The 15,852-nt window shown below is 41.9% G+C and overlaps 1 protein-coding gene across 3 annotated transcripts in view; it reads left to right on the plus strand.

Moving 5' to 3' along the window:
* The first annotated feature begins 10,000 nt into the window (after window positions 1-10,000).
* The window catches only part of ptbp2 (polypyrimidine tract binding protein 2), a 35,270-nt gene continuing 29,418 nt past the window's right edge, over window positions 10,001-15,852 (plus strand). The window contains exon 1 of one of the 3 annotated variants that reach the window (XM_020702072.1): window positions 10,001-10,174. Coding sequence is in view for 2 of the 3 variants with exons in the window: in XM_011473568.3 (XP_011471870.1) it covers window positions 10,167-10,174 (8 nt within the window). In the remaining variant the exon portion in view is untranslated. The remainder of the gene's footprint in view (window positions 10,175-15,852) is intronic. The other 2 variants (XM_011473568.3, XM_020702067.2) reach the window with 2 other exon arrangements.

Here is a 15,852-nt window from a genome sequence, read left to right on the forward strand (position 1 = left end):
TATCTGATTCTCACATTGAAAACATTCATTTTAATTATTCTTTCTAGGACAATAATGATTCCAATTATAATGTTGTTGTAACAAGATCTGTATAGAGATTCCAGAGTGTTGATTTTCACGTTTTTGATGTGGTTGGAATGTCTTTTGGTCCTGGTTCTCATGGAAGTATAACCAGCCTCAACACCCCTTTTTGATTAGACAACAGTGATGTCACACAATTGTGACCCCCCTGATCTGTTGTTGGTAAAGGAGAACCAGCACTTGTAAAGGTTAAGGTTAAATTTCAACAAGCTACAGCAAAAATTATTATGAAGGAGATAACAAACAACATGTGTGTGTGCACCAACACATACACATGCAGACATATTTCATGCATCAAGTGTGTCTGTTGTAGCAAAGAAATCTTCCGCTTTTCAGTTCTTTCCATCCATGCGTGTTCAGTAGTCGAGAGTGGTAAAGCAAACAAGGATTCAACAGATTTAAAAATACATGAAGTTTATTGCCCTGACAATAGTTTTAACACAGATTAAAAGACATTGTTGCAGATATCTGGATTCTCAAGTTAAAAGGCGTACAGATGCATAAGTTACATGCGAATTACTCCTAGGTATTTCTGAGAACAATGGAAAACTATCAAAACAGTCCTTTTAACATGTGTTTCAATCTCCGCCTTCCGGAAACATCATGGCGGCCGAATCTCCGCCCCTGGTCGCTCTGATTCGTCGGCAGATGTCCCTCCTGCTTTCACTGGCCAATAGCTGGAGTTACAGACACAGGGTTCGCTCCGCCCTGCCCTCGGACCAGATACGAGGGTGCACTCGGTTCACCGATGAAAAGAGTCCCCATCAATAATTCCTGGATAACCTTAGGTTCCATTACCAGCATCCAGGGCGAAGGTCAGCTCCAACCAACAAACAATTTGAAAACTTTCCCAAGGATAAGATGTTCAACCCAGATGGTAGAAATGTAGTCCATGGCACATTTATTGCTTCTCTGGATAACTCCTAGATTTGCACAAAGAACATTCTATTTCTTACACAGAGGTGTGGAGGGGAGGAAGCTTTGCCGCTGCAGCTGTAAACTAAAGAAATGTCACAGAAGAATAAGTCCTTAGAATTAAAAATGAGTTCACTTCACACAAAAGATAAAGCTGTAACACGATAAAGAATAAGATATGAAAACATACATTTTGTATACTGTACACATACACACAAACACAAACGTGCTTCTGTGTTTATGCTGCAGTGACCAGCCAGGCGTGTGTTTCCAGAATGTTACTGGATGGGTTTAAACAGGACATGTTATAAGAGCATGCTTTACTCATGTATTGTTGCAGACTGTATTATTCACCTACGGTACCCGTGTATACATACATATTAGTCATGCCAATCTGATGATTCTTAATCAGAAACTGATTTATTGCACGTATATGTACCGTACATAAATGTTCTCTTCTGGATTTCTCTCTCTCTTTTTAAATACATGGGGGTGGGCGTGGTGCAGCGGTAGGGTGGTCGACCCATGATCAGAGTATTGCAGGTTCAATTCTCGCCTTGCGCACCCATGTGTCGAAGTGTCCTTGGGTAGGACACTGAACCCCACCTTGCCTCTGGTGGGAGGTTGGCGCCAGTGTTTGGCAGTGGAACTGCCATCAGTGTGTGAATGTGTGTGTATTGTGTGTGTGAATGTGTGTGTGCGTGCATGGGTGAATGGGTCTGTGACTGTAAAACACTTTGGGCCTTCAAAGAAGGTAGAAAAGCGCTCTATAAGCATTTACCATTTACATTGATGATCTTTACATTTGAATAGAAAATGATTAGACAAAACAGGCCTTAAAATCTTTAGAGGTTACTTCCTCCAGATATTTTATGAACATTTACAACCTGCTGCTCCTTCGCCTTCCCACCACCCATACAGAATGAACACACTTTTCCTACAATTTTGACTTGCTGCTGATGTTTAGTTTTAGTCTTTGCTCTGCATTGGGCACCACCAGGTCTGCATCACTTCCTGCGGGTCCTGAAAGATGTTTTCCCTGATGGGAGTGTCGTTTTTGCAGGAAATGTGCTGCTTTAGCTTCAGTCTTGAAGGTACAGATCTTTTCCAGAATCTTGAATGTTGGGGCTATTCCAGTAAATGTATTTGAACCTCATACTCAGCATCAACTGGTATCTGAGCAGCAAATAATATAAAAAAAGAAATTCTTGATTCCTGAGGTTTCAGCTTCAGCTACTCAAACCTTTTGAGTTGACTTTGATTTTGTGCTTTGATGAATGTTCCTAAAGGATAACTGGCACATCCGTCATGCAGTCTCAGCATTGGCATGCTCCTGATTGTCAGTTTGTGCTGTCTTTGGGGATGTGCAGCTTTTAGTTTTTGGCCCTTTGGCACACACATTTGCGCTCACACACATTAGGCATATGTGCTGTCAGTTTAAGTAAAGATGGAAATGACAAAATGAGCTAAATCAAAATGTCAAGCTGGAGGGTCACAATGAAACATGACAAGGAATACTGTCTCCTTTGCGCAGAGGGGAGCAGACGGCGTCATTTTAATAAACGAGTTCTCCGACCCCGCAGGAACAGTCATCCTCGGACAGGATGACATTTCATCTTCCTGCAGGTTGTCTCGACACAAGCGACATTTGCTGACATTACTGTTCTGCGTTTAAATGTTTCAATTTTAAATTTACAAGGCTAAATTACCGACCTTCGAACCATCTGTGCATCAGCAGTGATGACTTCCTGAGGAAGCTGCTCCGTCGTTCTTCTGGGCTCAGTGTGTCTGTGGACGATATGCATATCTTATCATCCTCAGCACTAACGTGGCTGGTTAAAGGTGAGGGAGATTGTGGAGATGGTATACCATAACACGGAGGAATACCCACCCGCTCCTGCAGCCTCACATGGAAAGGGACTGCTCATCACGATGAAAACACGCTCATGCTCTCTGTCTGGACATCTCTGCACCTCTATATGTTTGATTGAGTCAACTGTGGGAATCATGTACGTTTGTGAAAAATGTTAAACAAGTAAAATGATACTTGAGCCAAGGATTCCATGTACATATCTACTCTGCTTTCTTTTGACCAACAGGCTCAGAGAAAGAGAGATTTACGTACATTACCAGTGTGACCTAAGACAATGCTTTCATCTACAAAAGAGGATTTTGGACTTGCATCAGGCACCCTCCCCACCTCCGTCTATGCAGAGTTCTCTTAAAAGAGAAGGATATGGTGTTTGACAACAAGAGAACATGGGCTCACTGCACAGGTGAACTCCTGTACTTACAGAAGAGCCATGGAACCACTTGTTTTCTGTACAAATGAGCAATTTTACTTTCACCAGATATGAATCCTTAGCTGAATAACATGACGCCATGGAAACAAAGTTTCCTTAAAGCATCAGCCCAAAGACAGTCATTTTTGGGTTGAAATACACATCTAGTGAAGAATGTGAACTGAGGAGGCATTTAGTATTTCTGACAGAAAGGGTGGGTTTGGAAGACCCAACTAAAGACGGAGTCCCTGTGACTTCCCCGGCAGACACACGGGGTTATGCTGCAGTTGGCCTGTTGTTTGTCTTTAAATAACTTTAACAGTTGAATTGAGAAGACAGACAGACAGATTTGATTTGAAATGGTTTATTTCAAGCAATCAAAGCAAGAATAATGCAGAAAACATGACAATCATTAGTTATACAGTCAGGACCATAAATATTTGGTCAGAGACACATTCTTTCTAATTAAATTTCTGTTCATTACCACAGTGAATTTGAAATAAAACAACTCAGATGCCATTGAAGTGCAGACTTTCAGCCTTTATTCCATGGGTTGAACAAAAAGATTGCATAAAAATGTGAAAAACTAAAGCATTTTTAAACACAATCCCTGTGTTCTCATTTCTGTGGGAAACGGCTCTTTGAGTGGTAAAGGTTGCAGACCCCTGAACTAAACGAACAGCAGTGAGCACAAACTGAAACCTGGTGTGAACACAATGAAAGGGAACATCAACTAGTTCACATAAACAACATATGACCATGAATTAATGAGTACATGGAATCCAAAAGTCACAGACAAAACGTCTTTAGAAGATATGGAGTAAAAGTGGACAAACCTATTGGAAAACAGAATGGCATTGGGTCAATATTGCAGTTTAGGAACCCAAACCAAAGGAAAATCTACTGTAAAAATGAATCCAGTCATTCAGCTTATCATTGACAGAGCATTCATCCAAGAATGGAGCAGTAGCTTGGACAAGCAACACTTGTGCTTAAAGAATTTGTTGAGGATGGAGATCTTTGGCTCTGCCGTTGCCCATTAGGAATTTCATGTAAGAGTTGTTAACATCAGAGAGCCTGTTAAAAACATTAGCTGATAAGAAAGTCTGCAACAATACATGAGTAAAGTCGTGCGCTAATAACGGCAACATGTCCTGATTAAACCCATTCATGTCAGAAAGTATTCCTTTATAGTGACAGTGTTGTGTGAAGTCTTAAGAGTTCATTTCAGAAACATCTTCCTCTAGTTATCGTTATGTCATTGTTTTCTCCACATCACATTCAGCCGTCCTGTATTTGCTTCTGTCTTTTGACCTGTTTTTCTCATTAACAGCTCGTGCAGCAGGCATCCTTTATGATTCCAGTCCACTGTTATTGCATGAGCAGTGAGCTGGACTGATAAATGGCAGTGATTTCCTTAGCATTTGACAGTTTGCTTATTTCCTTTTTCCTCGGAGGGCCCCTCATCAACTAATTTCAACATGACAGCCTCAGAGGCATAGCTCTTTGGGGAAATGTCATTTTTAATTAAACCCCAGGTCCTTTAAGATAAGCAGTTAGGCGTTAATCTTACCCCGGGCGTGACGTAGTCCTGAACTCGGGAGCATGACGTATGTCTGTCAAGATTAATCACTATTCAACCTGCCCTGTTTTTTCCCCTCAACCAAACTGCTCAGTTACACAAAGAACACACTGAAAAGAAGACATTGGACCCCTGCCTGTGACCACAACAGGACAAAATGACACACGGCAAGTGTCTTTGTCAGTCAACTATACATTTTCAAATGTTGTTATTATGGAGAAGCCATCTCTTGTCCAAAGTTGGGGCCATTGTCTGGATCCAACCAACCTGCAGTAACAGAAGACACACTCAAAAAGTGACAAGTGGGTTTCCGTTTGGTAGTGCTGCTGCTAACATTAATGGGATTTTCTTTCATTAGCCACTTCTTTGCTGTTTCTGTTATATTATTCTGCCAAGAGGCGTTGAACATTTTGTTGCTTTAAAGAGAATCTTTGTATTTTGAATGACACTACTCCCATTAAGTTTTGGATCTAGTGAAAAACTCCATGGAAGTGTTTGTTTCCCTTCCCAGTTTTTCCGGATAATTGTGTTGCTTGACACCTCATTTAGTGTTTTCCACATAATGGTCTCACTGTCTACAGTGAGTTTTACTTGTTGGGGCTGAAACCAAACCATTCTAAAAGAAAAGCCTTTTCAATGTGGCATTTGTTTCAACATTCTGTGGCTCTAAAAGCTGATTTTACCAGTAAGTTATTCCAAGTTCCTCATTCAAACAGACATGAGAACATGTCGTCAGTTAACGGACGAGCAGCACCGCCGGGCCTCAGCGCCGTCAGGTTGCTGGTAGACCGTCAGGTGTTGCAGGTGAACTTGGTGAGTCTCCAAGTGTCGTCAGCAGACTTGCATCAAGACTCTGAACTACAGAGTTACCATGACCAGAACAGAAACCATGACCAGAACCTAAGGACCTCTGACACAGCTGCAGGTCCGTTTAAAAATATTTACTACAGATCCCATCATGCAGCGCTTCGGCTGCCTTTCCCAGTGTTGCCAGACTTCAGACATTTCGATTCTAAGTTTGGGGCCAATATTTGCTTGGGGCGGGTTTGGGATCAGGTTGGTGGTTGACGTTTGTCATCGTTTATTCTGTGTTAGTTTCTGACATAAAGCAGCCCTGAAAAGACAGAAAGTGATGTCAGCAATAGAACAGCTGCGCTTTCTGAGATTTTAATAAATAAATAAACAATAGTTCATTTTTTTATGAATGTATAAAAGTTTTTAGGAGGATTTTTAGTGTTGATGTTGCACAAAATTAGGAAAACACCTCATATTTTTGGAGTTGTCTCAAGCAACAAGATGTTACACTAGTTTATGATGCCAGACGTCCAGCAATGTTAAAAGGACACAACTGCAGAGAAAACAATAATTCTATTTTTTGTTTTTGCTGAAAAGCACAAATTTTATTTATATTTTCAGGTTGTGTTTAATCTGTTATGCAGCATGTCTGTATTTTAAATGTGTACAATTTTGACAGAATATACTTTTATGGAGAGCAAAATATGAAAAGTTATTTAAGGTTTAGGTTGATTTATTCCAGAACAACATTCCTGTCTGGTTTTATTCATATTTTGGTTTTAAAAAGTAAAGTTTTAAAAGTTTAGTTTCAGTGCATTTAACTGTTTATCCTGCTCGGCCCGGGACTTGAGGTGTGTTTTGGATTTTGGCCCCCTGTGCAATTGAGTTTGACACCCCTGCCATAGAGAGTCTGGGACCAGCTGAAGCACCGGCGGGATGATCAGAACCCCCCCCCCCCCCCCCCCTCCCAAGTGACCTGCAGAACTGCATGCAGCCCTTTTGGGAGAGTGGAACGCCTCACAACCCCATCATGAGTCTGGAGAAGAGCAGGAGACGTGGCTGTCATTGCTGCATGTGCTGGAAATACTGTTGACATGGTCACATTTGGTTATTTGAAGCCATCTTTATTATTGTTTTCCTTTTTGTGGTTAAAAACATCAAACTAAGGAAAATGGTTTTTCTTCCCATTCATTATCAGTAACATCAAAGGGAACTTTTAGGAACTTCATTAAAATTCAGGCACAATAGAAAAACACTTATTTAAATAACAACATCCCTCATTTATTGTGAGTAATGTATTGTTGGGGTGATAGCCGTACAATGACCTTGTATGCCTGGACTTCACGGGTATGCAGCCTAACTGAACTGATAGACACCATACGGTTCATTCCTGTCAGATGAGGGTTTAGAAAAACAACACTCTTGTTTTGGTTGTTACCTGTTGCTCAGCTGATCAGGGGGTGGTGTTGCAGAAAGCAGGTTATGCCAGCTCCCACGGTAAGTTTCAGGCAAAGGAAGCAGATAACCTCAGCTTTGTTCCAAAAATGGAGGTATGTTTCAGAGTATGTCAAGTTGCCATTCCATGATGACTCCGGAAATCAGCGATCTGTCTTTATGTACCTGCTGTGCACGTGCATTAACCCAGGGTTACCAAGTGGAGTGTAATTACTCCAACTCATATCCGGTCTTTTGGAACCGACATACCCAGAGTAAGCAAGTTCAGGAGGATTTCAGCCAGAGTTCAGGGTTAAAGTCAGGCTAGTTTAAACACGCTTCCTGGAATAACCCCCCAGGTTCAGCCTCTGAGCCTCGGTATCAGACACCATATTAGATAAATACGGCGATTTGGTTGGTTAGATTCTAGACCAATCAGCAGCTGTTTGGTGGCCACCCCAGTAGCCACTATAAACTGTGGTAGCATCAGTTGTGCGTTTCATCCCAAATGCACAGCCAGCAGGCGGCAAGTCGCCCACGCCCCCTCCCCTCCCTGCTGCCTTTGAGTGCGCAGACACCTAAAGACGAGCCGCTGGACACAAAACAGAATAAGACGCGGGCTTCACTTCCGCATTCCAACCCTCCGAGCCTCCGGGCCGGTTAGACAAAAGAACCAGTCTCAGTTCCTTAAGATGAACTTTCTTTATTACTGTTTCCTTAAGTCCAGAACGGCGACTGATTGTGCGTGTATGCGCTCCACACACTCGCACGCGCTCTCCCCCCTCTCTGCCTGCATCGCGCGAGCACGCACACACGCATTTTCTGTGGTGTCTTTTAACAACCCCTTTACTGTACTTTAGATCACCTGATCTGTATTGTGCACAGAAACGCCACATCGTCAGCGGTGGTGGATGTGCCATTACTTTTTATTAATACATAAAAAAGGACGTCCCCGTCACACGCGTCTCTCATTTCAAGGCACTGTTTAAGCCCTGGTTGTTGTGTTAACACAACATTTTGATGTGTTTCTGTCCTGTTTCCTCAGAGTTACCTAAAGTCATAGGTTGATGCTTGTGTAAGAATGAGAGAATGAAGAGAAAGTCAACATATATTCTTATTTTAAGAAGAAAAGTACAGCAGAAGGAGCGAAAGAGATGGTTGGGGAGAGACAGAGGAGTAGTGAGGAGGAGGAGGAAGATGAGACAGAGCAGCATGAATGACAGAAGAGAATGAGGAAGACAAAGATGAGACGGCATCAGACGAGGGACAGTCAGCATCATTGTTCAGAGAAACAAGGCAGAACTCAGCTAAAGGAGCTCCACCTGTTCCTGGACCAACAGGTGAAGTTAGAATTATGTTGCCCTAATAATAAAACTGTTTCATGTTAATTAGCCTGAATAGAAATGTCTACAGATATAATTAATAATTACCATGGAAGAGTATTTTTATTATTATTATTTCAGAACAACTGATTTCACTTTGTGTTCATTATAGATGTCTCCCAGTCAAGAGCCGAACAGCCCAAGCAGACACACCTAAGTATGAAATATAGACAAAATAAATAAAATATATCAGTAGTAGTATCTACTACTGATATCTACTAGTATCTATAATAGTATCTACTATAAGTTAATGTTCTACAAAATATCAGTGAGCATTTAAATTTTTGTTGGTTTTCTAAAGCAGTGTTTTTCAACCAGTGTGCCGCGGCACACTAGTGTGCCGTGGGAGATGGTCAAGTGTGCCGTGGGAAATTGCCCTCATTAACTGATCTAAAAACATTTCCCATCTCCAGGATTCAGCTCTGTGTTCATTCAAACAGGCCCTGATAAAACACTGAGTAGTTAGGAATATAAAAGATCGTAAAATACTTTTTCTTTGCGTTTATTTTATTTTATTAAAGACATTTTGATAAGAATGACGGCAGCGCGATTCAGCTGCACCTTCGGCTGTATTTTGGAAAAGTCCCGTCGCTTTAACTGTCTCCACCAATCATTATTGAAGGCTTAATCACATGTCATCAGTCTGACCAATCAGAAGTGGTTAAAGTCTTCACTTCCGTGTTCTTAATTCTGCTAATAAAGTCACTCAGTTCTAACAGAAATACCAGCTAAAGCTCGTCTTTAGTGGTGTAGCTTTCCACAGAATCCGGTATCAGACCGTGGAACAAGTGAACAAAACAATGAAGCTCCGAAAACCGATCTCCGGCCGTTTTATGCACTACATCTCCCATGATGCATTGGGTTGTGAGAGTGACAGCGCACAAGGAGATCTGTCGTTAAACGTCTTGAAACCAACGAACACACATCAAACTATTTTTAAATCTTCTAACTTAACTTTTATTGCACCTTTTAGAAAAAACAGCTGCAGTTTCCAGCTTTTTCTGCAACAATTATCTCAAAAATGCATGTGAGATTGTGGAGGGAGGCGCTGTATATCAATGCAGACTATGAGTTTCTCCTTTTTTTTTTGGATGCTGGTGTGCCGCGGGATTTTTTTTAAGGTTAAAGTGTGCCGTGGCTCAGGAAAGGTTGAAAAACACTGTTCTAAAGGTTGTTGTAATCTGTTTAGTAGAATGAATTTTAAAAATATAGCTCATGGTTTCTGTGTGCCACCCCAAGATTTAATGTGGCCCCCTACCGGCCCCCCCATGAAACATTTCTGGATGGGCCACTGTTGATGGCAGCTTTGTCACGCTAAACTGAAACGTAACTCAGCAAAATCAAAGATAGGAAAAAGGCCAGATTTGACACAACACATGCGAAAACATGTGTTTTTTTCAAACGCAGAAAATATTTTTGAAAGCAAAATGAAAAATGATTGAAAGGCAAATATTTAATATTTTCACTTGCGACTTAGAAATGTTTGTGTACAACAGGGTGGCAGAAATATCACTTCATAGATATCGTGTCTTCTCCCTCGAGAGCCGCGCGCCGTGAGCTTCGGAGCTCCTCGGCCGTTTCCGTCAACACATCCTAAAGCCTCCATTTGGCGCTCGTACGTGCGCGCACGCGCCGTGGTTGGGTGCGTGAGGAGGAAACAGAAGCGAGTCCGGATCCGCTTGAGGTTTCTCCAGGATGGACAGGTGATGTGTACAGCCTTTCTACCTGCGTACGTGTGGGCGCGCGCGGACCTCGAACCGGAACCGTTGTAGTATTAGTGAAAATGAGGCGGCTCCAGCTGGCCGGAACCACGCTGCCTCCACGTCCGCGTGCACAGCGTGCTAGACTAGAGCCGCTGCTGGAAGAGAGCTCGCGTGTTCGCCGCACCGACCGCGGTCTCTGTGACTGATGGTGGCTTTCAGGAGACGGACTCGTGCCGGTGTGTCTTATCTCTGCACGTGCTCGCTGAACGGCTGCTGTCTGAACGTCACATTTGTGGATGAAAGCGGGTCCAGAGGCACCTGCGTCCGTTCTGAACAACATCCTGGCGTTAAGGGGAGGTGTGTCGAACTCCGATGGAGGACATAAAGTACAGCTTCTAGTTGCATTCTGGGTAATTCCTTATTCAATTTGTTTAAGTCAGGAACAGAGGAAAGATGCTGCAGTAAAAGCTTGTAGAACCAACAGCAGCAGCCCTCAGTCTCCCTGCTCTGCTTCATTCTGATGCACCCACAAATAGATCCATGAACGTCGATCGACTTTGTTTTCCTCGTCTGAGCTGGAATCTGGATCTAAACTGTGTTTAAACTATATATAATCTAGATCTAAACTGGACCTAGACTATATCTAATCTGGATCTAAACTGGATTTAAACTATATAAAATCTGGATCTAAACTCGTTCTAATCTGGATCTAAACTATATCTAATCTGGATCTAAACTGGATAGCTGCGATATTGCTCGTCATTTTGGTTGTGAGGGGCTGTAAACCAGCGAGTTAGCGTGTGTGAACAGATGGATTATGGGAAGGGGAGTGAGCTCACTCTGGAACTCTGAACTCCTGCCACTCTGCAGAAACTATGTCCTAGAAAATGACACAGGTTTCTGGATTTTGGCTACAAATGGCAAGAGAATAATACAAAGATGACTATTTTACCATTAGATGAAGAGATGATCAGAGTGGGAAATGACCTGCATTTGGGCGTCTGTCTCCAGATACTGTGATTGTGTTTCAACTATTCTGTTTAGAAAACCCTTTAAACCTCTGTTTACCCGTTTGACCTGCAAGGCGAGATGAGCCTCTAATCGGGAGTCATACAGTTCTGTTCAGTCCAGCTGAGGTCAGGTTCTGGTTCGGTTTGACCCGCTGCTGACACCATTAGAAAAGAGATGTTGCACCTTTGGTCCAGATTTAATAATTGTCCACTCCTGAGCCTGACACCACCCACAGCTCCTTCTTCCTCCTCCACTGCAGTCACAGTCTGAGCTTCATGGAATAAAAATGTCAGCTGTTAAAATCAATTCCCATCTCTTTAAATTAAAGCTACATGAGCCAAATATCTGTTGGATGAACTGAATCTGCACTTACAGAAGTTTTTTTACACTTTAAACACAATAGAATATAAACATGTGACTGATTTAAAATGTTAATTTGTATTAATGTAAGACTTTGACTATTGTTCTGGCACACAGAAAGCAATGCTAGAGCACATATTCTCCTCAGCAAGTGTTAAACCAACCGTTGGACTTCTGGCCCAGTTTGAGAGGATCTTGACCTTGTTGAGAAGAAAAGATGCTGTTGGGTTGGTTTTACCAAAGGATCCTAACCCTGTTTTCCAGGCTGATAGGTGTGAGGAACTTGACTTTGTTCAGGCTGGAGAGAAGAAGAAAGTGAATCACTGAAACTGCATCACAACCTTCAAGCCAGTTCACACTAAGGCTTACAGACAAAGTGGACTAAAAAGGGAATCAGGTTTTTGGTGTTAAACTGAACTGAAGGGATTCCTGCTGACTAGCCTGCATTCTTTACGCCTGATGATAAGCATAGATGGACAGAGGTTAAAACATGACCCCTCCATGTGTGTTGGAACTATTGGAAATGTCCAATCAACTCCATGTTTAGAATTTCTTTCTGAGAGCTGCTCTCTGAACATAACCTTTGTTAAGACGAGTTTGGAGAAGATGCACCGACTTAGATTTTGCAAGCATGTGAGGGAATTAGCTTAGCACTAACACAGTGGAGGACGAGCAAGCGGTCATGTGGGTGGACGGATGCGTCATAGTGGCCATGCTGCTTTAATAGACCAGTATTTTACATTTATTGCAGGTTTTTAGTGGGTAAAAATAAATTGCTTGTGGCGTCTGATCATGGGCTCACCCTTGCACATGTACCTTTACTTAAGCTCCTTTCCTTTACCAACACACTGTTGTATTTGGGATATATATAGACAGGCAAGAGGCACGCCCCTAATAATAAGGGCTTTGTACTAAAAAGCATGTCATGAGAAAATTTGGAAATCTCCAGACATTTATGAAGGTGTCATGCTATGTACTCATCAGGCATGTGATGCGCGTTCAAGAATGAGTTCAACATATTTTGGAGCGAGCTTTTACTGTACGTGTTCACACATCAATGAACTCAGTAGGGGGGGGATTATATAAGTTTGCTTCTTCCCACTCCTTTTCAAGCAATAAATCAAACTCTACTTAACTTTAGTTAATGATCACTGTATTTATTGAAGCAAATGTGATTTAAGTGACTTTTTTGTTTTATTTTCTGTCCTTTTAATGCATTTCATCATTTCTGTAATGAGTTTGATAAATATGTGTAAGTTCTTTATTGCTTTGACTACAATGCTTGAAATAAATCAAATCAAATCAAATGACTATAGCTGCCTCAAAATGAAGAAGCGGTGCAAATCTGGTGAATCTGGCTCCAGGTGTTTGCTTTTACTGCTCTGGTTTAATATGCACCACATCAGCAAACATATTCACTCACCTGTCTTGACTCATATGAACTGAAGAGCCGTCCCATTCCTAATCCATAGAGTTCAATATGAAGTGGCTCCACCTTTTACAGCTTCAACTCTTCTAGGAAGGCTGTCCACAAGGTTGAGAGTGTTTCTAGGAGTTTCTGACCTTGGTGAGGTCACACTGATGCTGGTGGAGAAGGCCTGGCTCTCAGTCTAGTAAGTTGTAAGTAAGTAAGTAATCTTTATTTATAAAGCACTTTTCACAGAGAGCGACTCACAAAGTGCTTCCCAATGTTAAAACAATATAAAATCAGCAGCGCACACAGGCATATAAACAAACAAACAAACAAACAGGCAAAAGTGAACACAAGTAAAAGTCAGTTAAAAGCTCTCCTAAATAAAAATGTCTTAACTTGAGCGTTAAAACACTCGACTGAGTCAATCTGGCGCAGCGACTGCCTGAAAGGCGAGGTGTCCCCTAGATTTAAAATGAGTTTTTGGAACACATAAAAGCAGTTTAGCCACATTCCTCAGGTGGTAAAACAGTTTTTGACCAAGAACTTTGAGTGAGAATCTAGAGACATAACTTTGTCAAACCAGACACCAAGATTCCTGAGACTGGCCTGGACAGAAGAGCTCAGTGAACCAATGTGTCTTTTGATGGAGGGAATTTTGTCATCAGGAGCAAAAATTATTGTCTCTGTCTTGTTAGGGTTCAGGAGTAAATGGTTGTCATTTAACCAAACTCTGATGCTGGCCAAGCAGTCTAGTAGATAACATAGATTTGTGTAATTATTTTTTCCAAAGGAGCAATAAAGTTGAATATCATCAGCGTAAAGATGAGAAGAAATATTCGAAAATTTGCTGATGAGTCTCCCAAGGGGAATCATGTAGAGAGTGAATAGAATGGGTCCCAATACAGAACCTTGGGGAACGCCACAAGACAGCATTTTTGCTTCTGAAGATAGAGAGTCAACACAGACCTTATAAGATCTACCACGGAAATAGGAGACAAACCAGCTCAGGACAGAACCAGAAAAACCGTAGTCATTATGAAGACGTTCAAGCATGATTTCATGGTTTACAGTATCAAATGTATTGACCAGAATCTGCCGCCATGAGCACATCGTTGGAAACTTTTAATAGAGCTGTTTTAGTTGAGTGGTTCTTTTTAAAGCCAGATTGGAAAACGTCACAAATATTGTTGTGTTCTAAGAATGACCTTAGTTGCTCTGCTACAACCTTCTCTAGGATCTTAGCAATAAGGAAGTTTTGAAATGGGATGGAAATTATTTGGATCAGAGTGGTCCAAGTTAGGTTTTTTAAGCACAGGATTTATTATAGCGTGCTTCAGAAAGGAAGGAACAGATCCAGACGTTAAGGAGAGATTTATAAGGTCAACCACGGCAGCACCAATACACTCAAACACTTTGAGAAAAAGGGGAGTTGGAATTATATCGAGGGGGGGAGGGATGTTATGTCCAACATCTGAAATCCTAGCCGAGAAGGTCTGAAGAAAAGTGCTACAATCTGATTGGGAACGATTGGGGAGTTGAGAGGAAGACGGTGATGTAAGAGTATTTATGGTGTTAAAAAGAGTTTTGGGGTTTCTTTTGTTCATTGAAATAAGTTTTTGAAAAATTGTTGACCTAGCCTGTTTAGTCATGTCATTTAGGGTGGAGATCAGCTCTTTTAGATGCAGCCTGTGCACTTCCAGTTTTGTTGTTTTCCAAAGACGTTCTATTCTACGGCATAGTCTTCTGAAGGAATGAATTTCAGCATTTATCCCAGGGAAATGACTTTTTGTCTCTGCTCTAATTCATCCCAAAGGTGTTCTATGGGGTCAGGTGAGTACTCTGTGCAGGCCAGTCCAGTTCATCACACCACACTCTGTCCTCCATGTCTTTATGGACCTTGCTTTGGTCACTGGTGCACAGTCATGGTGGAAGAGGAAGGGGCCGCTCCAAACTGATCCTTCAAGCTTGGGAGACTGGAATTGTCCAAATGTTTTGGTATCCTGAAGCCTTTAGAGTTCCTTTCACTGGAACTAAGGGGGCAAGCCCAAGTTTTGAAAAATAACCCCACACCATAATACCTCCTCCACCAAATCTAACACTCGGCACAGTGCAGCCCCAAATGTGCTGTTCTCCTGTCAACCTCCAAACCCAGACGTGTCCATCAGATAGAAAAGTGTGATTCATCTCTCCAGAGAAGGCGGTTCCACTTCTCTAGAGTATGTATGTATGTGGAACCCAAAAAACGACTTAAAAACTTGTGTATTGATACGTAAAAGCAAGAGTTTTGAACACAGAAGTGCGAAAGCGCATATACATGCATTTATTGAGCAGAGGTACATATTCTTTGATCGGCAGATTGCTGGTTTGGTTCCCGCTTTATTGCAGGTGCCTTATTGTAGGTTCCCGCCTTGTGCGCTCATGTGTTGAAGTGTCTTTGGGCATAACACTGAACCCCATTTTGCCCCTGGTGGTTATAGGTTGGTGCGAGTGTTCGGCAGAGTCGCCATTTATGTGTGAATGGGACTGTGAAACGCTTGGGGCCTTCGAGGAAGGCAGAAAAGCGCTGTGTGTGTATAAACCCTTTACGGTTTACATCAGGGGTGTCCAACACTTTTGCAAAGGGGGGCAGATTTGATGTGGTAAAATGTGTGAGGGGCTGACATTCTTTACACAGGACAACAGTATATTTAAGCAAATATGAGCAAGCCTTTATGTAGTACACATTTGCAGCATGTCTTTTGGTACATTTGAAACATGCATATCGCATGTAATTGAATATTCCCTTAACTGTTATTCTTAAACAGAAGTAATTGTTATCTTTAGTGCAAATTACAATAGAAACATGGAATAGATCTCCATGGCAGTTCAATGTTGACAGAACTTTTGAATAAAA

This window comes from Oryzias latipes, chromosome 20 (genome assembly GCF_002234675.1).
Source record: "Oryzias latipes chromosome 20, ASM223467v1".
Taxonomy (NCBI): domain Eukaryota; kingdom Metazoa; phylum Chordata; class Actinopteri; order Beloniformes; family Adrianichthyidae; genus Oryzias; species Oryzias latipes.